The sequence below is a fragment of the Phascolarctos cinereus genome, unplaced genomic scaffold (genome assembly GCF_003287225.1).
Source record: "Phascolarctos cinereus isolate Bilbo 61053 unplaced genomic scaffold, phaCin_HiC Scaffold_1;HRSCAF=81, whole genome shotgun sequence".
NCBI classification, from domain to species: domain Eukaryota; kingdom Metazoa; phylum Chordata; class Mammalia; order Diprotodontia; family Phascolarctidae; genus Phascolarctos; species Phascolarctos cinereus.
In genome coordinates this window covers 206,623,808-206,648,252 of record NW_027555514.1, presented here as the reverse complement: position 1 = coordinate 206,648,252, position 24,445 = coordinate 206,623,808, and the positions used below count along the sequence as shown (strand labels likewise).

The 24,445-nt window shown below is 36.9% G+C and overlaps 1 protein-coding gene across 1 annotated transcript in view; it reads left to right on the top strand.

Moving 5' to 3' along the window:
• Nucleotides 1-24,445, top strand: part of FAR2 (fatty acyl-CoA reductase 2) — a 172,563-nt gene that overhangs the window by 122,545 nt on the left and 25,573 nt on the right. The window contains exons 4-7 of the mRNA XM_020975819.2: nt 869-1,048; nt 17,061-17,238; nt 19,315-19,359; nt 23,122-23,240. Coding sequence (XP_020831478.1) covers nt 869-1,048; nt 17,061-17,238; nt 19,315-19,359; nt 23,122-23,240 — 522 coding nt within the window. The remainder of the gene's footprint in view (nt 1-868; nt 1,049-17,060; nt 17,239-19,314; nt 19,360-23,121; nt 23,241-24,445) is intronic.

The following is a 24,445-nucleotide window of genomic DNA, read 5'->3' as shown; positions in this document are numbered from 1 at the left end:
ATCCAAGACAAGTACAAAGGAATCATGAAGGAAAATGGTATCCACATCCAGATAAAGAACTGATGGACTAGAACACAGATCAAAGCATATTTTTTCACTTACTTTATTCTTTCTCATAGTTTTATTTCCTTTTAAGCTGTTTCTTCTTCACAACTGTGACGAATATGGAAATATGTTTTACACAACAGCACATGCATAAACTACAACAAACTGCCTACCATTTTCAGAAGAGGGGAGGGGAGTGAGAGAGGAGAAAAATCTCAAACTCAAAATCTTGTAAAAATGAATGCTAAGAATTTTTCTTGATATATAATTGGGAAAAATAAACTACTATTTAAGTTTAAGAAATCTAAAAAATAGTAGGAAATCTTTCTTCCCTTCTCTCTCATGTTTATCAGTAAGACTTAAGTATGGTCCTTCATGAAGCGGCTCATGTTCATTAAGTATATTACCATGCAAATATTGAATACTATATTTTTCAAATATGACCTACATTATGAAAGGCAATGTGGCATTATGAATAGAAATCTGCCTTTGAAAGAACCCTGGAAGACCTGGGTTCAAGTCCTTCCTCTAATAATTATTTGATTGCAAGTCACTTAACCTCTCAGTACTCCAGGCAATTCTTTAATATAAGTCATAGAAAAGGTACCAATCTGCATTTGTAGTTTCTTCATCTGGAAGTCCCCCATACCAAAGTGATCAAAGTTTTAGCACCTATTACTATCTTTATGATTGATATTAGTATTTACTTGGTACAGTCAACATAAGTTTTTACATAAGTTGATTATTGCAGTAGCCACCATTGCAGGAATACAAAAATACAAACTGAACCCCTTTGGTTTTCTTTCTGCCTAATGTCCTGTAGACATGCTTTGCAACTCAACGTCATTGCCACCCAGCAGCTTCTGTTGATGGCCAGCCAGATGTCAAAACTTGAAGTCTTCATCCATTTCTCCACTGCCTATTCAAACTGTAACCTGAAGTACATTGATGAAGTTATCTACCCATGTTCTGTGGAACCCAAGCAACTGATTGACTCAGTAGAGTAAGTTGTATCAAATATGATTTTCCCCACCCCACCCTGACCTGTTCTAGTTTTCTATAAAAATCCTGCCCTACCACTACCCTCCAAGACTATGAAGTAGTTATTTATGTAAGATTCCCTTCATTGATGCTGGTTCTGTCTACCTTGCCATGGCCCATGGCCTCTCCTATTTCAATGAAGGAAAACTAATTTTGAGTATATGGGTATAAGGAAAGAGAGGTGGAAAAGAGTTAGCAAAATCCCAAAAGAAAGGCTTAAGCTTCTAAAGATCATGAGGTACTTTGAGAGTATCAGAAAAGGCAGCCATTCTATATTTTCTAATAAATGTAGCATGTCCCCAAAAAGTTGAGATAAGATTGCTTAGTAAGTGATGAGTGAGAAAATTAATTGATAAGAAAAATACTATCAACTAGAACCAGAACAATTTCTCCTAAGAAAGAACAGGAATTTCCTTCATTCTTTTGTTATAAGCTGCTTTTCAATTTTGAGATATTGGGCAAGAGCCATCATGCCCCTGACCTACCGAAGCAGAGTAATCTTTACTTTCCCTCTAACTATTCAGCAAAAGTAGTTCTTGGTTTCTGTCATCCTCTCCAGAGATCAATTTCTTCTAAAGACGCTGGCCTGCTCTCAGAAACACTACAATGTGTTTCCACATTCTGTCTCTTTCCTTCTCTTCTACACTATCTATGCTTCTATAATAAGGCTACCTTATTCTTAAAGTTCCTAGAGAATGTTGAAAGAAGTCAAAAGCATGAGTAATTGGACATTTCAACATGAGGCTGTTTTAAATTGAAGTTTCATTTATTATTGCTCCCAAAAATGCAAACTGAATTCAGACAAAATAATCTAGTTCAATCAGTGCAAATGTAACCATTGTCTACAGATAAAAGGATAATGCTTTCACTTTTCACTCAAAAATATCTTGTAGAATCAAAGTTATCTAATGTCCTAGAGGACATTCCAAAAAATGTGATTGATTTGATTAACTGGGAGCACTATACTTTAGGGTCAGGGGAAACATCCTAATGAATCCACTATTTGTCAAGATGTTAAATGATTTGGCTGGAAAGGAAGAAGCTGGTGTCTGAGTTCCTATGTTCGGATCACAAGGAAAGCTCTTATCACTTTCTTAAATTAATTATTCAAATCGATTAATTAATTCAAATATTTAATCATGTTCTCAATAAATTGTTTGGCTGTTTTTGTTTTACCAGCTTTATTTCCCAAGTTTGGGCTGGATATCTTATGTATGTGATACATAACAGTTCCTTACTTTGAGTGCTATTTTCTGCTAACCTCCTGTCAGCCTTGCTTGCCTACTTTGTTTCTTCCCCCCCCACCTCACTAGAGCCCCTTTGTCTGCCAACTCTCAGTTCCCTTCCTGTCAACCAAGATCTGGAAATACTAGATAGGGATCTGGAAATGTCTAGAAATATTCATTTTCCCAGAATTACCTTGCTCTTTAACTATACCAGAGAAAGTGGGATTTAACTCTGTTCATAAATTTATTTTATTTAGACAACTCATGTTATAATATATTGACTGTTATATGTTATATGTCATATGACTGTTATACTTCACAATCAATCAGTCAATTAGTTGACAACCATTTGTTAAGTACCAGACACTTTGCTCAGACACAAGTACAGAAAAAAAAAGTCATTGCTCTCAAGAGAAAAAATACTTCTTATGTTAATATGCATAATATATATGTAAAACAAATACAAGTTAGTATGGGGAGGGAATGTGGTAACAGCTGGAATGAATTAGAAAAGGCTGTACATAAAAAGTGGCACTTGAGCTAAGTATTGAAGGAAGCCAGGTATTCCAAGAGAGGTTAGGAAGAAGTACATTCTAGGCACGGTGCTATTGACAGTAATAGGGAAGTTTGGAAAAGTAGTGGATTTGGGGAGGTAAACATAATAAGCCTTGTTTTGGATAGATTAAGTTTAAGATGTCTGGGGGACCTCTAGTTCAAAATGTTCAATGGGCTGTTGTTAATATGGGAGTAGAGCTCAGAACAATGACCAGGGCTGGATATTATAAATCTCTAAGTCTAAGTATAGAGATGGTAATTGGATCGATGGAAGCTGGTGAAATCACTGGGAGAGAGACTATAGAGAGAAAGGAGAAAGAGGCCAGAAGAGAGCCCTCAGGTCCACCCACAGTTAGTGGGCATGACTAAATCAGTAAAGAAGACTGAGGAGCAATCAGATAAATAGCAGAACCAGGAAAGTTTTGTAAAAACCCAGAGGATCCAGTATCCAAGAGTAAACAATGTCAAATGCAACTAAATGGAATCTCAGTGAAGATGAGAATTGAGAAGGTGTTGGATTTGGCAAGTAAGACATCTTTGGTAACCTCTGAGAGAGCAGTTTCAGTTGAATGATGAGGTTGGAAGCCAAGTGCATGTGGTTAAGAATAGAATGAAAAGAAAATAAGTGGAGCCACTAAACATAGATGGTTTTTTCAAGGAGTTTGGCTGAGAAAGGGAGGTGATCTATAGAATGATGGTTATAGGATGATAGTTTAAGGGGAAGGTAGTATCTAGTGAAGGTTTTTTAAAGAACAGAGGAGAACTGGGTGTGTTTGCAGGCAGGAGGGAAAGACCAAATAGAGATTAGAGAGAAGAGAGATGATACTGTGGCCAATCTACTGCATAATTTGAGAAAGGACGGGATTGAAAATGAATGTAAAGGAGTTGGCTTGGTGAGAAGGGCTACCTCTTCATCAGACTTTAAAGAAAGAAATTGTGGGGGATAAAATTGAGGAGTTGTGAAATGAAGAGGGCAGAAGAGGGACTTGGCAAATAGTCTAGATTTTTTTTCTTAAGTATGACGTGAAGGCCTTAACTCAGAGGGTGGGGGTAAGGTGGCATTAGTGACATAAAGAAAAAAAACTTGGCATAGCCATTGTGAGAATGAGATAGAGAATCAGTTAATGGTGAGTGAAAGGATCATCTCACTCTAGTAAGTTAAAATTAGATAACATAAATTTGGAATGGACTCAATCAACATAATTGCATTACTTCTTTCAGCTATGTTCAGTAGCACGTGAGTAGGAGTGGAAGAGGCAGATGGTAGGAGGAAATCAGAGTTGTGTCTGACCAGGCATGAATGCAATAGGACAACAAAACAAGTGTTGAGAACAGTGTAGAACTGAAGCAGGTCACTAAGGGGTTGAAACAAGGAAGGTAGAAGAGTGTAGTCAGAGCACAGATGTTGGGCTGGCAAAATACTGAGGGGTAGAGAGACTGTAGATTACAGTAGGGGGGAGTAAGAGTAGGTTTGGGGGTAATAAAGCATAGAGATAAATGGAATGATAGGAGAATATGATCTGTCCGCTTTATGAATTTGTTGTTTTTGTTCAGTCATTCAGTCATGTCTAATTCTCTGTGACCCCATGGACCACACACCAGACCCCTCTGTCCTCCATTATCTCTCAAAGTTTGTCTAAGTTCATGGTCATTATTTCTATGACACTATCCATCCATCTCACCCTCTGCCATCCCTTTTTCTTTTTGCCTTCAGTCTTTCCCAACATCAGGATCTTTTCCAATGAGTCCTGTCTTCTCATTATGAGGCCAAAGTGCTTCAGCTTCAGTATCTGACCTTCTAATGAATAGCCTGAATTAATTTCTTTAAGTATTGACTGATTTGATCTCCTTGCTATCCAAGGAACTCTCACAAGTCTTCTCCAGCACCACAATTTAAAGTGTCAGTTCTGCAGTACTCAGCTTTCTTTATAGTCCAACTCTCATAGCCATACATCGTTACTGAAAAAAAACCATAGGTTTGACTATAGGGACCTTTGTAAGCCAGGTGATGTCTCTGTTTTTTAGTATGCTGCCTAGATGTACCACAGCTCTCCTTCAAAGGAGCAAGTGTCTTTTAATTTCATGGCTGCAGTTGTTATCTGCAGTGATCTTTGAGTCCAAGAATATAAAATCTGACACTGCTCCAATTTTTCCTTCCTCTATGTACCAGGAAGTGATGGGACCAGTTACCAAGATCTTAGTTGTTGGGGGTTTTTTTTTAACCTTCAAGTCAGCTTTTACACTTTTCTCCTTCACCTTCAACAAGAGGCTTTCTAATTTCTTTTCACTTTCTGCCATCACAGTGGTATCATCTCCATATCTGAGACTGTTGATATTTCTCCCAGCAACCTTAATTCCAGCTTTTGATTCATCTGGCCTGGCATTTAGTATCATGTACTCTGCATGCAAATTAAATAAATAAGGTGACAATATACAGCCTTATCGTGCTCCTTTTACAATCTTAAACCAGTGAGCTGTTCCATGTTCAGTTCCAACTGCTGCTTCTTGACCCCCATACAGGTTCTTCAGGAGAAAAGTAAGATGATTTGGTACTCACATCTCTTTGAGGACTTGCCACATTTTGTTGTGATCCATATAATCAGAGGCTTTAGTGTAGTCAATGAAGCAGAAGTAGATTTTTTTCTGGAACTCCTTTGCTTTTTCCATAATCCAGCCAATGTTGGCAATTTGGTCTCTATTTCCTCAGCCTCTTTGAAAACCAGTCTGCTTTTCTGGTAATTCTCGGGTTCACATAATGCTGAAGCCTAGCTTATAGAATCTTAAGTATAACCTTGCTGGTGTAGGAAACAAGCACAACTGTTAAGTAATTTGAACATTCCTTGGCATTGCCCTTCTTGAAGATTAGGACATAAACTGATCTAGTTCCAAAACCTTTCATCACGTCATGGCTAACCTTCTCGTGATGAGCACTTAGGTAGACTGATAAAAGACATTAAAAAGTCATATCCCTAGGCCAACAAATAAAAATTTTCCAGATTGTTAAGACCTTATAAATTTGTGTTCTATTGGCATAATCTCTGATATTTAAAGGTCATCTAAACACCAGAATTGAGCACCATAGCAGTAGGACTTCAGAGAAGGGTTAAAGTGTTTACTATATTAACAATTCCTATGATAATCCGTTAGTGTCCTGTTTCAAACAACAGTGGGCATACAGCCTTTTCAGAACATAATCATACCCTAAATCATACTTTTTTCTGTAATTGAATATAAGGTTTATAGAATTATAGAATTTTTAGAACTTGAAAAAACCTTAGAGACAACAATAATGTTGACGATAACAATAATCATAGCATTTATGTCGCATTAAAAGGTTATCAAAATTCTTTACAAATATTATTGAATTTTATCCTTACAAAACTGAGGCAAACAGGTTAAGTTACTTACCCATAGTCATATCTGGATTTTAACTCAGGTCTTCCTGACTCTAAGTGAAATGCTTAATCCTCTGTACTATCTAACTGACTCTGGTTTATAATATTTTATCACTAGGCATCTTCCATTGGTGTGTATCTATCTAATATCAGATTAAGCATATTTGATGGGCTTGAATCCTGTCTAAAAACTTGGTTAATATTTAAATAGATCAATATATCTTAATTTACAAGTTTAGCCCAATTATGTCTGTTTAGTATAGAGGCTTTTTTATGGATAGTTACTTCACATGCTACTTATTCAAGAATACATTATTTCATTGATGTGAGCAGATCACAACCCCTTTGTAACTAAGTAGATAGTCTTCACGAGTTGCTGTGGCCAAAAATTCACAACCTGGCAACCAATCTTCTGACAGACACAAAATCTGCTGCCTGGGCTGTATTAAAAGATGTTTCAGTTTGATGTATATCAATCAGATAATATGCAAGTAATTTATTTTTACACTCAAAAGACTCATAACCAAACATTTGACAAAGCAGAAACTTAAAACTGGATTCAACAAATTAATGTATAACATCTATTACAATTTGCAGGGAGGCCCATCAGAAAGCAGTTTGTAAGACTGTTAATTAGGCATTTTACATTTCACGTTGAATCTATATTGTCCAAATATCTCCCAATATGTATTTGTTAAATGGCCAGGCTAGGGCCAATCCTCTCGTCATCAGCTTTCCTCTCCAAAAGCTCTGAAGTAATTACTGGGAACTCTTCCCCTGCCACCATTTAGCTCCAATTCAAAGGGATCTTTGCATCTCTTAAACACAAATTTGTCTTCAAGCCTGGACACATCTATCTCAGGATATTTGTTTGTCTAAGATTAGGAAATTTAAAAAAATGAAAGAAGCAGCCCAAACCCAAGCTTAGGCTAGCCTAGATCATGTGTGTGTGTTAAATGCCTTTAAATGTTTTAAATAACTCATAGCTTTATGGGTGTGAAGATAACAAGTCACCTTTCTCCTACCCTGTTCTCAGGAAGCTGCTCAAAGCAGTCCTGATGGCAATTCCTTTTTATACATTCTCTGAGCCATCATCTGTTCTAGACCTAAAAGGAACTCTGTCATCTCAAAATATAAGTCCTCAGCACTGAGTACTCATGTATTCAACCAGGACCAGGAATAGGAACTATTAACATGCCCCATGGGATGACCTCGTGAAGGTTAATTCAGTCTCACTACACAGAGAAGGAGAAATATCAATTATAACACTTAATTTTTTTCCTTCTATGGTTCAGTTTAGCCAACATATTGATAATGGTTAAGAATTAGTTATCCTTAAATCTATGTGATTTAACTTTTCTAGACCTTAAATATGGGTACTAGTAGAGTCAAACTATATACAATAGAGTAGAAAATTTTCATAGATGCCAAAAGATCCAAAGATGGACAATCCATTGGGCCTGTACTTCCAAGCCTTTCTAACACAGGATGTCTTGCTAGGATTTGTGTTTATTGGCATAATCTCTGAGAAAACAGTTTCACTTCCAATGATAAGGCAATTGGAAAAGCATTATAAAGGCTAAAAATATTGGACTAAAGTAAGAAACATAGTAATCTTTGCTTAACCCATATTCACCTTGTTGCAACCAAAACTCTGCAACAGTCTATTTCAATCTTATGAGATAATGTATGTGATCTGCTTTGTAGGGACTGTATGAATGTCAACTGTAATCATCATCATCATCATCATTGTCATCATCATTCCATGCTTATCTTATTCAGTGGGATTCAGAGAGAAATGTTCCTGCAACAAGTTACTATCCTATTATTATTTTACATTTAATAAATCATTACACAGGATAAAAAGTAATTTAATTTTTATAGCTGAATAAAAATTTTAAAAGCAAGTTTATCTTCTATAGGGTAACTATCAGCATCCTCAGTATGACAATACCTGCAGGCAGGATGATAAGTGATAAATAACTCATCCTATTCCTGCAAGATTTTTATTATTGTAATATTAATGCAGGTTACTCAATAAAGTGGTAGGAACCATGTGATATACCACCATAGGCCGTAAAAAGTTAGCATCTAGTGGATGCTTAGAATGACATAATCAGGTAGCTAGAAATATATATCAGAAGCTCACTATCCTTTATAAAGTAATAAGTTATCATTATTAAAACATTATTATTATTTATCTCATCCTATATTTTTCAGTATAGTCCAGAGTAAAATCATCCCAGGAGGTGTTACTTTTCTATTTTTTAATATTTCATATCCTATAAATTATCATAACAGTGGAAAAAACTGCTGTTTTTTTTATGCTTGAATAAATGTTAGACTATAAAGATCCTCTGTAGGCTCACTGAAAATGGCCTCAGTACATCTCTAGTGACTAGGCAACAAGGCTGCTGTGTACTTCATCCTGTTCTCACAAGATTATTATCTCCCCTCTGTCTTTTTAAATCTTTTGATTCCATGTAGCTTGGAGATTTTGATTATTTAGTATGCTAACATTTATTAAAGAGGTTGTTACTAAGGTTTTATGTAATAGTGTTATATCTAGGCAACTGTGGGCAACCAACATTCCAGCCTATGATAATAATTTGGTCTCAATATAGTTTATTGGTTGAGTTCTCCAATGTAATTTTAGTATTTAGTATAAGTCTATAATTTAAGTATGGGAATTTGTTGTCTTTCAATACAAGATAATTAAATTATGACATATAATTCTAAGATTATGTCTTGCTTTTTATTGTTGTTCAGTCATTCAGTCATATATGACTCTGTGACCCCACAGACCATAGCACACCAGGCCTTTCTATCCTTCACTATCTCTCGGTCTATCCAAGTTCATGTCTGTTGTCTGCATGAAACTATCTATCAGTCTCAAACTCTGTCATCCCCTTTTCCTTTTGCCTTCAATCTTTCCCAACATCAGGGTCTTTTCCAATTAAGTCCTGTCTTCTCATTACAGGTGATGTCTCTGCTTTATTTCATGATGGTTGTTACCAGACTTGATGCTAGTAATGGATTATCAAAATGGTGTTAAAACAAACAGCTATAAGGAGATAGGTTTTAACTCAGTACAATGAATAATTTTCTATCTATTTGAGCTGTCCATAAACGAAATAGGCTACCTTGCTGCAGTGAGCACCCTGCCATTTGAAGGTGGCAGTAGTAGTCTGGATGTTCAAGGAGTAAAATTGTAGGGTACATACCCTATAGTGGGTAGGAGATTGTACTCTATTTCTCTCTCTCTGTATATAGATATAGATATATAGCTATACACACACATACACACATATATATGTATGTACATATACATACAATAGAATATGTATGTACACATATACACATATGCATATGTGTGTGCATAATCCATGCGTGTGTACATACACACATACATACATAATACTGGAAGTGTGCCCCTGAGCATCTTTACTTAAGTCCTCAAGGCCCCCAGAAACTCATGGAACTACTAAACACATACAGTTATCCCTTCAGCATCACAGGGGGTTAAGGGTACAGGGTGCCCCCACAATCTGGAGAATAGACATAAAATTTTTTGACTCTCTCTTTTTTTTCTTTTTCTTTTTCTTTTATGGGGTGTTTACAGTACCTTATTGTAGAATTTGAGTCGATATTATACAATACTATATATATAATGCATTTCTGAGTTTCTAAACTTTTTCTGTCATCTGCTGGCCTTCGCATATCATCTGTGGCTTCTGCAAAACTTTCCAAAAATTCGCATTTAATTTCTTATGCCAACTTGTGATACACAATTGTGATGAGGAAAGTCACACAATTGTGATGAGGAAAGTCACAATGTGGAAGGGATAACTGTATTTCACATTCACCTCTGATCTATATACTATCTATGCAGCAACTCAAGGTCCAAAGCTTTAGGCTATCCATAGTCTGTTTTCCTGATGATCTTCATCTCCTCTGAGAGGGGTATAGTTTTACAGGAAATACTGTAGGATAACCAGCACCTAATTCAATGACTTTAGACTTCATAAATTCATGAGGGACAGAAGGTGAAGTACATACATAGATCATATACATATATACCATACATACATACATACATACATACATACATACATACATACATACACACACACACACACACATATACACACACATTTCAGGGTTGCTGTTCAGTTTCCTGTACTCATAGAAGGAAATACAAATCAGAAGAGAGTTAAAGATTTGCAGTCCAGTTTCAGGCTCACCTAGGCAAACATATGGTCTCATTACCATGTGTTCGCAGCCACTGCTGCTAGGGAAAGAGAGGACCACATTGGCAAATCCAAGGGAGAGTTTAACAAGAGGCCAAAGCATATTTTGCCTACTGGAAGGAGCCAAGTTATAGGCCCATCCCCGTCCATGCTCTATGGTATGGTCTCCACTATATGCAGCAGACAGGAATAGGAGGTATGATAGTAAAAGTAGTAATAATAATAGCTAACATTTACATGACACTTAATATGTGCCAGGCACTATACTTGGCATTTTACAATAATTATATCATTATATTCTTACAACAACCCTGGGATATAGGTGCTCTTATTTTCCCCATTTTACAAATAAAAAAACTGAGAAACAGAGGTTAAGTGACTTGCCCAGAGTCACATAGCTAGTAAGTGCCTGAGACCAGATTTGAACTCAAATCTGCCTGACTCTGGGTCAGGTGCTATATATATATATAAGCAACAGAGAACATAAGCAATATGAAGGATAACAGTGTAGTGAGCTTTGCTCTGATTTTTATTAAAATTCTTTGTTGTTGCCTATTGTGTTCTGTGGCTGCTTAATTTACTTCAGACCTTCAGCTGTCAATTGACATGCCATTTGATTCATCTATAAAATGAGGAGGTTGAATTAGATGATTTCCAAAGAGCCTTAAGAGAATCAGAGAATCTCAAATTCTGAGTTGTAAGGGACCTTCAGGCCTATAGTCCAATTCATACATGTCTAAACAAGAACTCCTTCCACAACAACCAATAAATAGTCAAAATAGTCTTTGCTCAAAGAACTCTAAGGAAAGGGAACCCACCCCTTCCTGAAGTAGCCTATTGTACTTTCAGATAGTTATAATTATTAAAAAGTTTCTCCTTACATCCAACTTAAATTTATCTTTTCAACATCTACCCCTCATTCCTAGTTCTTCCCTTCTGCACCCAGATGGAGAAGATCTAATCTCTCTTCTACATGGCAGCCCTTCAAATATTTGTAAACAGCTATCATATCTCACCCTCTACTCATATCCTCACAAGTCTCTCTCTTCTACCTTCAGTACCTCAGTTCCTTCAACCAATAAGATATGATCTAGAGGCCATTTACCACCCTGTTTGCCCTATTCCATATGCTTTCCAAATCATTGATGTCCTTCCTTCTATGTAGCACCCAGTACTCAATGTGTCTGATGAAGGCACTGTGCTGCAAGACTAACCTCATCCTTGCTTTAGACACTATTCTTCCCAATGTGGTCTAAGATTACATTAGCTTTTTTGGCTGCCATATCAGATTGAGATTGCAACCCACTAAAAATGTCATATTTTTATGCCTTAACCTGTTTTGTACTTGTGAATGAAGCTAATTTTAGACACATGTAAGACTTTTTCCATTTATTTCTATTACGTTTCATCTTATTAAGTTTGTGCAAGCCTGTTGTAATCTTTTTGTATTCTGTTTCTGTTTTCAGATATGTTGTTAGACACTCCTCACAGCTTTGTGTCAATGGCAAAATTTAAAAGAGGACCATCTATTCTTTTATCCAAATCATTGATGAAAAAAAAATTATAACATAAGTTGATAATACATGATAATTGATTATACTTATTAGGGTCCTTTTTATTTATAAATGAAGTAGACAAATGCACTTAGCCTCACAATATCTCAGAGTTACAAGACAGGTATTATTACCATTTTTGCACATAGAGACAGTGAATAGTCAAGAAGGAAATGAGAATTTAGAAGTACACAGAACTGAAAACCCCTTATGGCACAATAACTCACAGCCAGACTTGCTACATCTCCATCTCAGGATGCTAGGGGCACTCTGAAGGGTTAGAGGTACTTCTTCTCTAATGTTTGAGCCCCAAAGAGTTCTGCCCATTGTTTTCTGTATTATTTTTAGAAAAATTTTTCCAATTAGATGTAAAAACAATTTTTGACACTTCTTTTTTAAAATTTTGAATTCTAACTTCTCTCCCTCCATCCCCCTTCATAAGATGGCAAAAGATTTGATATAGGTAATACAGATGCAGTCATGCAAAACATAGTCCATATTAGTCATGTTGTGAAGGAAAATGTAGACCAAAAATTAAAAAAAAAAAGGTAAAAATAGTATGCTTCGATCTGCATTCAGACTCCATTAGTTCTTCCTTTGGAGGTAGATAGCATTTTTTTCACCACAAGTCCTTTGGAATTGTCTTGGAGCTTCGTATTGCTGAGAATAGCTAAGTCATTCACAGTTGATCATCTTACACTATTGCTCTTACTGTGTACAATGTTCTCCTGGTTTTGCTCACTTTGCTTTGCATTAATCAGTTCGTGTAAGTTTTCCAGGTTTTTCTGAAATCTTTCTGCATGTCATGTCTTATAGCACAACAGTATTCCATCACAATCACATACTACAACTCGTTCAACCATTCCCCAATTGATGGATACACTTCAATTCCCAATTCTTTGCCACCACAAAATGATTTGCTTTTAATATTTGTGTACATATGGGTCTTTTCCCATTTTTTAACTCTTTGGTAAACCAATTTAGTAGTGCTATTGCTGGGTCAAAGGTTACGCATGGTTTAATAACCCTTTGGGTATAGGTCCAAATTGCTCTCCAGAATGGCTGGATCAGTTCACTACTCCACCAACAGTGCCTTAATGTCCCAGTTTTCCCCCATCTCCTCCAACATTTGTTATTTTCCTTTTCTGTCACATCTGCCAATCTGATAAGTGTGAGTGGTACCTCAGAGTTGTTTTCATTTGCATTTCTCTAATCAATAGTGATTTAGAGCATTTTTTTTCATATGACTATAGATAGCTTTGAATTCGTCATCTGAAAACTACTTGTCCATATCCTTTGACCATTTATTGATTGGAGAATGACTTGTATTCTTATAAATTTGACTCTGTTGTCTATACATTTGAGAAATGAGGCCTTTATACAGAAACTTGCTGTAAAATTTTTGTCCCTTCTCATCTTGGCTGCTTTGTTTTTGTTTGTGCAAAGCCTTTTTAATTTAATATAATAAAAATTAATTCATTAATTCATGTTGTTTGGTCATAAATTCTTCCCTTATCCATAGATCTGACAGGTAAACTAATTTGCTTATGGCATCACCTTTTATGTTTAAACCATATACCCATTTTGACCTTATCTTGGTATACGGTGTGAGCTACTGGTCTATATCTAGTTTCTGCCAAACTGCTTTCCCGTTTTCCCAGCAATTTTTGTCAAATAATGAGTTCCCGTCCCAAAAGCTTGAGTCTTTGTCTTTATCAAACATGATGGTCATTACTATGGTTCTTACCTACTGCATATTGTGTAGCTGATCTATTTCACTGATTCACCCTTTATATCTTAGCCATTACCAGATTGTTTTCATGATTATTGCTTTATAATAAAATTTAAGAGCTAGAGTACTGCTAGGCCAACTTCCTTCACATTTGTGTTATTAATTCCCTTGATAGTCTTCACCTTTTGTTCTTCCAGATTAACTTTATGATTTTTTTTCTAGCTCTATAAAATAATTTTTAGCAGATTGGTATGACACTGAGTAAATAAATTAATTTAGGTGTCATTGTCACTTTTAACCACAAGTTTATGAGGATTATGTTTCATAGGAGCTGCTCTTGCTATGCCATTTGTGTAAATGTTTTTGCTGAGAACCAGTTATGTCTACAGGCTAATTGTGAATGAGAAACACAGCAGTAGGAGTTGATGAGACACAGTAGTAGGAGTAGCCACCTATGGGGTTACCCTCAGAACCCAAGTAGCCCTTCTATCCAGTCTGTAAACTGACCAACAATTCTATGATTCTTAGTGACTTATTAAGGGGCATGAAATGTAGTAAATAGTAGTCATGATTGAAGTTGAGGCAATCTCACTTCAACTCTAGAATCCTATAGTTCTGTTTCATGTCTGTATTGAGTCTTTTCTCTTCAATATGACCCTGAACTAAATGAGGGAGCACTTTACATATATGCAAGTCCTATATTTTTCTATGGCTGCTCCATGGTGCTACATAACACCTCAAATACATGGGAAGATTAGGGTTCAAACTTAGAATACGGTGGTGGTGAAGCACACATGGAGGACATGTGTATGGCAACAACAACTCATAGGGCCTGGAATTTGTCTGTTCTTGGGGTTCTCTGCAGTTCCTCTTGGATACAGTGTCTCTGCTGGGTGGATCGTTTGCTCAGCTAGACTCCTAAGATGTCTCTGTTCCTTTCCACCAGCCCAAATATTGACAGCTAGCAGTTGTTTCCTTCCTTTGGTGACTTTCTGTATCAGTGTCTGTCTGGAATGTGTCTCTGCTCCCTGATACATCTAGTGTCTCTCTGCCGGTTAAGGTTAATATACTAGTACTGTAGTATTCAAAGTGATATGGCTGATGCTAGGGTCAGGGAGGGCCAAAGAGAGGAAAAAGAAATTCCTTCCTCCCCTCTTACAGGAATCTCTTCCATAGGCAGCTTCCTAGACGACACTTTCTTCTACTCTTGAACTGTTGGATGTGGTCGACTGTTACCATGACCAATGTGGGGTGAGGAGAAGAGGAAAAAAAAATACTTTTCACCACCCCACCCCACCCCATCAGTACCACCACAGAATATCACTCCATCAAGGTTCCCAGCCCTGACTGCTTTGAACTCCTCAAGACTTAGCTCTTTAAAGCACCACAGGTATAGCCAGTCTGCTTTCTCAGCCAATCATACTGCTGCCTTCTTGACTGAATGTATTATTATATATATATAATTATATATTTGTGTATACATTCAGTTTAACTTCACCTTAACACTGTGATTGCATCCTGGGCCCTCCATAACTATATCAGCTGAGTCTATCAATAACCATTTATTGTCTACTTTGTGCCAAGCACTGTGCCAAATGCTGAGTATACAAAAACAAAAGACAGTTCCTGTTCTCATGGAACTCACATTCTAATGAAGGAGACAACATGCAAACAAATATGTACAAACACGATATATACAGGACAAATATATAGATATAGACAGCTATTCTCAGAAGGAAGGCATGAAAATTAAGGAGGACTGAAAAAGGCTTCTTACACAGAAGATGGGACTTTAGCTGAGATTTTAAGGAAGCCAAGAGGTAGAGATGAGGAGAAAGAGAGTGTTTCAGCACAGAGGGCAATCAGTGAAAATGTACAGTCAAGAGATGGAGAGTCTTGTTCAAGGAAGGGTAAGAAGCCCAATTTCACTGGATAGCAGAGTAGGTAGAGGGAAATAAGTTTCAAGAAGACTGGAAAGGTAAGAAGGAAGAGCCTAACAACTGGCGGGATCAGGAAAGGCCTTATTTAGGAGGTGACATAAACTGAGTCTTAAAGGGAACTAGTAATTACAAGAGAAGGGGCTGAGGAGCAAGGGTATTCTAAGCAAAAGAGACAACCAGTGCAAGGCATGGAGGTAAGATATGGAATCTCAAATCTATAAAATATCAAGTAGGTCAATTCACTAGAATATAGATTGCATGAGGGGGGAATAATGTGAAACTAGTCTGGAAAGATACGTTGGAACCAGATTTAAATGCCAAAATGAGGAGTTTTTATTTGATCCTAAAGGCAATATAAAGCCACTGAAGCTCCTGGATCAGGTGAGAGTCATGGTCCAACCTGTGTTTTAGGAATTTGGTAGCCCAGAGAAGGTGACTTTCCCAACATCACACACCTCAAACTAAGGTACTCTGGGAGGGCAGAATGGAATGCTGACATTGGAATCATAAACACCTAAATTCAAATCCAGCCTCAGACATTTATGAGCTATATGCAGGTTTGCTGAGCACTTTTTAGGGCTACTCATCCACTTTTGGTGTCTACCTGTCACCCAACTCTCACTTATGGCTCCAAGAACCTGTAGTATGCACAGTAGCCACACCCCTGTAAAACTGTCTTAGCAAATGAGTTAAACCAGGTTGAAGGTAACCAACAGGCTTCACTCAAACCCATCAGTGAGTTAGGGGAATGTCTACCCCAAGCATATGAAAACCTCCCCTGGTGGAACAAGTGGATGAGAACAATTTGTTCCAACGGCCATGGAGGCAACTGAAGCAGGCAGTGCAGAGTGCTTATACCTTGGTCAGACATCAAATATGTCCAAGGTCATCTACTGCATTCCAGGCCATCACCAGTTGTCCTGACTTTTGTCTTGCCACTCAACTTCGATGACTCTGGAAGAGAAAGTGAGGCTGACAATTTTGTGCAACTCTGCCTCACTTAAATCCAATTGAGGTGAAAGTCAAGACACGACCCCTCTGTATCATTAGTCCTCTTTGAAAATGAAGGATGAACAACAGTGTGAACGTAGGCAAGTCACTTAACCTCTGTTTCCTCATCTATAAAATGGAGATAATAATAGCACCTACTTCTTAGGGCTGTCATGAGAACAAAATGAGATAACTGTAAAAGTGCTTCACAAACCTTAAAGCACTATATAAATGCTAGCAATCCTTCCTCTGATGATTTCCTGTATGTACCTATTTTCTTCTTAATGTGTTTAATGCATACCAATAGATTTTTTTACTTTCCCTGCCCTCCAGGTGGTTAGATGATTCAATCATTGAAGAAATCACACCCAAATTGATCGAGAATCGGCCCAACACTTATACATATACTAAGGCCTTGGGAGAGATGGTGGTGTTTCAAGAAGGCAGGAACTTAAATGTTGCCATCATAAGACCATCCATTGTTGGAGCTAGCTGGCAGGAGCCTTTTCCAGTAAGCCTACACACCCCTCTGGCTTCCTACTTTTGCTTCCTGATGCTTCCAGATTCATTTTACTTTGACAGCCTTCTTTCCTGCTCAAGGTCTCTGAGATATCCCAAGGAATTTAATGAGATGGACTTGTGATGTTCTGAACACTGATCCAGTTCAAGCAAAATCCTAATGGATGAATTTAAGAATTCTTGCCTGGGGATCCCCTGGGAAGGGCACTCCCAATACTGACAATGGCCTTAGTTGTAAGGGTGAGTTTAAATGAACTCCCCTTATTGTTCCTTCCCCTGTCTCAAGGAGCTCTTGGATTCAGATTGTCCAGGATGGCACTGGGAATTTCCTGTGTCACCAACCTCAAATTCTAGGGAATAAAGAGGTGCTATGAGTGAAAAAAAGAAGACACAGCACTAGTTTGTGCATTAGATTGGGAATACTGATACCTGGCATAGTACTCTATACCTTTCAAGATATGCTCCTATGTTCTCATTCTATGGTCTCTACAACCTATGAGGTTTCGTGTCTCAAGAAACTAAGACAAAGAAAAAGATTAGCTGATTTGTCTAAGGCCAACACAGCTAGTTAGTGGGAAGGCCAACACAGCTAGTTAGTGGGAAAGCTACAACAAGAATCCAGGCTTCTATCCATGTCCTGGTTCACTATTCTTCCCACTAGCCAAATTGTCTGTCTCAGACCCAGTATGGACTCCACAGGACCACTGCTCATGGGAATGAAGTGCTAAGTTGGAGCAGTCCTGAGTGACTCCAAGGTCACTAGGTAGAACTGGACCAGTTTCAAGAACATAGTAATTTTAATAATCAGCTTATGACTTTTAGTTTCACTCCAGTATTACAGTGTGGGCCATCTCAATATAGAAGCAATAGTTTAAGTGAAAGGGGTATAGTATATGCACTTCCCTTGCGTTTCAAAAGAAAGTTTTCACGATATTCAGGGGTGAGTTTTGTTTTGAGATGTGGGAAAATACACCTTAAAATATGAATGTGTGTTTGTGTGTAGGATGTGCATAAAAGAGCAAGTGACTTGAAGTTGTCTATTGTCCTAAGGACTAAGAACAATGGAGTCACATCATTATGACATTTAACTTAGGCAAATTTAACTATATGGGCTGGAATGAATAAAAAGAGGAGAAAAAGTATGCCCGGCCATGCCCCGCAATGAGTGTAGGCCCTTAAGTAAGCAGAAGAGAAATATGTCTGCTACTCCTTGAGTTGGTATTGGTTCCTGCACAACTTCCATAGAGCAGGCATCTTGCAGAACCAAGTATGACTCTGGATTCTCCCATTCATAGTATCTATAGTTTTCTGTTTTGTTTTGTTTTCATTTAGCTTAGGCTGATAAAGGTAAGGAGAGATAAAGTCTTAAGTGGCCTTCCAGGCTTTCCTGGTCAGCTAAAAGTTCCTTGATGTCTCTTTGACTTCCTTGTGTCCTCTCTTGCTTCATAATAAAACAGGAAAAAGAAACTTTTATGTGATGGTGTATTCATTTTATAATATAACAATACTTATGTGTGAATGCCCTTTGATAGTATTTTCCCCCAATCATAAATTTTCCTGCCCACCAGGTATTTACCTGTTTTTGTTTTCTTCCTTTTGTTTAGAATTCTGAGTTCATCCCTTTCTCCTGATCAATAGCTTAGCTGGGTATAAATAAAATTCATAAACAATTGTTTTCAAAATAATCATCCTAGATCCCTCAGCTATGATGCAGGGCCCTCCATTAAATCTACCTCACTTCTTTTCTAGCTACAGTTGTTTAAAAATACAATACTCTATTTTATGGGCAATTTAACGGATTATGAAGGATAACTTTGACTAAAAAAGGCTTTAGTACTACACCCCCATAAAATGCTTCTATACAGTTTCAGACAAATTTTCTCTCTACTGCCCCCAAGTGTCTATATTAAAACTACATCCTTTGAGATTCAGTTCTATAGAATTTTTAAACTCCTGGCTTGATAGGAACTGACAAGGCTAGCGTATGCCTTGAAGTTGCTTACATTTTCAGGAAAACAAAAATCGAACAGATCATACTCTGTGTAAAATACAGAACCTTCTTTTTCAGGGTTGGGTGGATAACTTAAACGGACCAAGTGGACTCATTATTGCGGTATGTATAACAGTGAAACAATAATTTGTTTCTCAAAGATTTAAGCAGAAGTAATGCCAGTAGTACATATATATATATGTAGGTGTGTGTATATATGTATATGTATATATACTATATTTAGTATATGTTTCTGTAGGGAGAATTATATGTACTATAGGATATATAAATATATATTATGAAAGCAAGGTCTATATACACACACATATTTCATTTTTATATACAGGCATATATATACACACACACATATATGTGTGTTCCAACTGATGTTAGTGAAATATATATTTATATACACATTATGTACAATTATACAGTATACAATATATGCAATGTATATACAAATACACATGTATGATACATATATACAAATACACATGTGTTTGCATATACATATTATTTACATTATATATATATGTATATGTATATATATATATATATATATACACATATTATTTCACTAACATTAGTTGGAACACATTACCCTGACTTTGCAGATGGGAAATAGGGATTGTAATGTATTTTAGACAATAATTTAACTAAGAAAATGTCTGACAATGTATATCCATATTTTTGCTTGAAATGTTACATATTTTAAGATTATTATTGACACAGGCTGACAAAGTAGGACTAAAAATTAAGAGACCTGGGTTCTAATTCAACTCCTAGTAATTATGACCTCTGCAGTTACTTGACATCTCTGCATCTCAGTTTCCTCATCTCTACAATAAGGGAGCTGGACTTGATGGCCTCCCACCTCTAACATGCTATGATTTTATTGCCTAGGATTCTTGTGAGTAAAAAAGTTACCATAACCAAACCCAGTAGCCTCTCAAGTGGTGTGTTTTCAGATTCAGATCTTAGTACTTTTGTGCTCATTTCTGGTTTTGAACTTTCCAAAGAGCTACCATTTTCACCCAGAAGGATGCAGGACTGCCAGAAATACTAATGTTAATCCTATTATTTCACATTTCTGTCTATTTTTTACCATTCTTTATTTTAAAACTATTTTAGGGAGAAGCAATACTGCCTATTTTTACTGTTCTTTGTTTGAAAACAATTTATTTTAGGGAGAGGTAATATTGGATATTGATTGCCTCCAGTTAGGGAAGACATTTTTCTCAAGTCAGATTAAATTCAACAACTTTTCACTAAATAAATTCAGCTGAGTACAAAGTTCCAAATACCCAGCAGCAAAAGTAGAAATGAAGAAAATGTAGTTCCAGGATCTCCCAGGCTCCCTTTTGGATAAATCACCAGGGGTCTGAGAATGAATATTTTTCATCCGCACCATTTCTAGCAACACTTTCAGTGGTCTCCTTGGCCAGTGTCGTGTCTGTTATCAGGCAGCAATATCTGTCTTTTAGGTCCCAATTCATTTCAGTTTAGATTTAAATTTAAATTTAATTTCAGTTTAAATTTCAAGTTCAAGTTTAACAATAATGAAAATAACTCATATCTGTCTAGCACCCTAAATTTTATAAAGGCTTTCCTCAAAAACCTTATGAAATAGTATAATTATTAATAATTCCATTTTACAGAAGAGGAAACTGAAGCTCATAGTGGTTATTGCTTGTGAATAATCATGTAGCTAGGGTTAAATAAGTGGGCAGCTAAGTGGTACAGAAGATAGAGCACTAGGCCTGGAGTCAGAAGACTCATCTTTATGAGTTCAAATCCAGCCTCAGACACTTACTAGTTGTGCAACCTCATTTGCTTCAGTCCCTCATCTGTAAAATGGGCTGGAGAAGGAAATGGCAAACCACTCCAGTATTTTTACCAAGAAACTCCAAATGCAGTCACAAAGAGTTGGACACAACTGAAAGAAAAACTAAGAAGTGAATAAGCATCTGAGCCAGGATTGAACCCTGGGGTTCCAACTCTCTTCTACTATACAACATGGAAAGTGATCAGTACTGTACTAGTCACAATGGGAATACAAAAGCCATTACATGACCTCTACCTTCAAAGAACTTAAAATCTTTTTGAGAAGAAATGGGTCATGGAATAATATAACATAAAATATAATTAATCAATAAGCATTTCTTAAACACTAATATATTGTGGGCAATATATTAGGAATCAGTGAAATATTTTTTACTTGTAAAGACTTCATACTATAATAGAGAAGACAATAAAGACATATATAAGCATATCCAAAATAAACATAAGGAAAATAAATACAAATAATTTAATTAAGTACAAGGCATTTGGTGAAGGAAGAAACTAGCAGCTGATGAGACCAGGAAAGACTTTAGATAGAAACTTGAGTTTCTTATAACTTGAAGAAAGAAAAGAATTCTAAGGCAGAGATAAGGAGGTGTCTCCCAGGCACATGGGACAGCCAATGCAAAGGCACAGAGATAGTAGGAGTATCATGTCTGAGAAACAGAGAGAAGACCAGTTTGTCTGGCCTCACAGAATGTGAGAGGAGTACAGTAAAGTTGAAAAGAGTTTGGAGTCAGGTTATGAAGGGCTTTAAAAGACAAACATATGAATTTATATTTTCTCCTGGGGGCACCAGAGAGACACTAGAATTAATTGAGTACAGAAGTAACATGGTTGGAGCACCACTTAAGGAAAATCAGTTTGGCAGCACTGTGTAGAATGAACCAGAGTGGGAGACCAAACAGGCGGCTGCAGTAATACAAGCAAGAAGTGATGAAGTGGTGGCTGTGTGCATAGAGAAAACGGGCCAGATGCCAGAGATATAATAAAGGTGGACACAGTAAGGTTTAGCAACTGATTGGGTTGAGAGAGAAAGAGGAATCAAGGATAATATTAAGGTTAAAAACTGTGTAGGCTGGAAAAATTGTGGTGCCTTTGACAGAAATAACCAAGATTGGAAGAGGGAGAAATTTGGTGGGGGGAAGATAATGAGTTCAGTTTTGGATATGCTAAGTTTGAGACATCCCTAGCGCACACCAATTTGACAATAAGAGCTGTGGGGAAAAGAGAGACCAATGTAGCCTAAAAGCTATTAACTTCATTATGGAGGAGAGGAGCCTTGAGATAGATTGAAAGATGGATAGAATTTAAAGAAATTTAGATGTGGGGGAGAGCATTGCAGGTGAGAACTACATGAATGCTTAGCACTTTTAGAAGAGGGTTCATATTAGGCAGTTGGATAGGTGCTAGATTAGAGAAGGTCTTGAAATCTAAGATAATGATACTTTGCACTTCTGTAGCACCTTAAACTTTGAGAAGCATCATTTCCATTTCAGCCTCACAAAAACACAGCAAAGTCAATACTATTGGTGTGTTGTTTTATTGTTGTTTTTTCAACCAGACCTCTGATTTTACTGGCATATGGGATTTACAGTGAGAAAATACCCTCTATCAATGTGGATTTGTATCTGCTCTGCAAATTATAGTATTAGAGAGCTAACCTAAGGCAATGAGAAGTTAAATGACTTCCCCCGGGGTCATTTGGCAGTGTGCATCAGAAATGGGATTTGAACCCAGGTCTTCTTGACACCACATTATTGTCCCCATTTTATAGATGAGGAAATAGCTTCATTGATATGGCCCATAGTGCAGTTAGTAAGTGTCAAGGGCCAGATTTGAACTCAGTTTTTTCCTGACTCAAAGCCCAGCAATCTGTCAACCATTCTATACTGGATGAATTTAGATTTGATCTGATGGGCACAGTGCCCAAGAGCACCAAAGAATATTCAAGTAAGACTTTAAAAACTGAATGTATAGCTATTTGAGCTATAGCACTGACTGAAAAATCTGATTTTAATTATGTTCTTGTCCATCGTGCAGGCTGGGAAAGGGTTTCTGCGGGCCCTAAAGACTACTCCAAGAGCTGTCGCAGATGTGGTCCCAGTGGATCTAGTCATTAACCTCACCCTAGCAGTAGGGTGGCACACTGCAGTTCACAGGTATGGATGTGCTTCTGGTAATACTGATGACAAGGAAGATTAGTGCGTTCGGTGCATTTTAAAACAAAGGAGATTTGCTAATGGAAGACCTCAAGTCTGAGAAATGGTGTCTCTTAAGCCTCTTTTTTGAAGGATTGAGTACAATACTATATGCACTAGGGTGCTTAATAAAGGCTTTACTCACATGGTCATGAAATAGTTAAGCTTTCCAACAAATCCTGTGGTTACTGCTAGTGACTGTTTTACTTCTGTCAGGTATACAATAATCAGAGAGTTTGGTTAGTGACATTAGATAGCTTCAGTAAAACAGGTAAGCCCACAAAAATTAGTATTTTATATATGATGTAAACTACTCATGTTTATATAATGCTTTGTATTTTTACAAAGTGCTTTTTTCTCCTATAAGGTAGGTACTACTATCCCCATTATATTTATCAATATTTATTATAAATTAATATTTTAATTATAATCCAATTAATTAAGTTATTTGCTTAATTTAATTAATCTTATCCCCCTTTTAAAGATGAGAAAACTGAGGCTCAGAGAGAGGTTAAGTGATTTGTATAAGACCACACAGCTAGTGACCACAGATGTAGAGGCTAAAAAAAGCAAACCATATTACTCTAAACCCAATGCATTTGCTATATCACTATGATTCCCAAATGAACCTTTCATTCTTAAAGGGAAGTTAAGATGTGAGGGCAGAATGGAGCATTTCAAAAATTAGCTTGGCACTAGAATAATGTTAAAAGTTCTTAGTATTGGAGTCAGGAGGACCTGAGTTCAAATCCAGCCTCAGGCACTTGACACTTACTAGCTGTGTGACCCTGGACAAGTCACTTAACCCTGATTGCCTCACCAAAAAGCAAAAACAAAAACAAAAAAAATTCTCAGTAGCATGTATGTGGAACTATGTTACTAGAATTTATTTGTTTATTATTTGTCTTTTTGACTCTATGAGCCAATCAATGAACCTTAAGTACCTACTTTGTGCCTGGTACTGTGCTAAGCACTGGGGAGGCAAAAAAACATTCCTACCCTTTAGGAGATCACAATCTAAGAGGCGAGACAAGTTGCAAACAAATACATACAAAGCAAACTATGTATAGGATAAATTAGGAAGTCATTAACAGAGGGAACACACTTGAATTAAGATGGGTTGGGGAAGTTCTAGAAGGTGGGATTTTAGTTGGGACTTAAAGCAA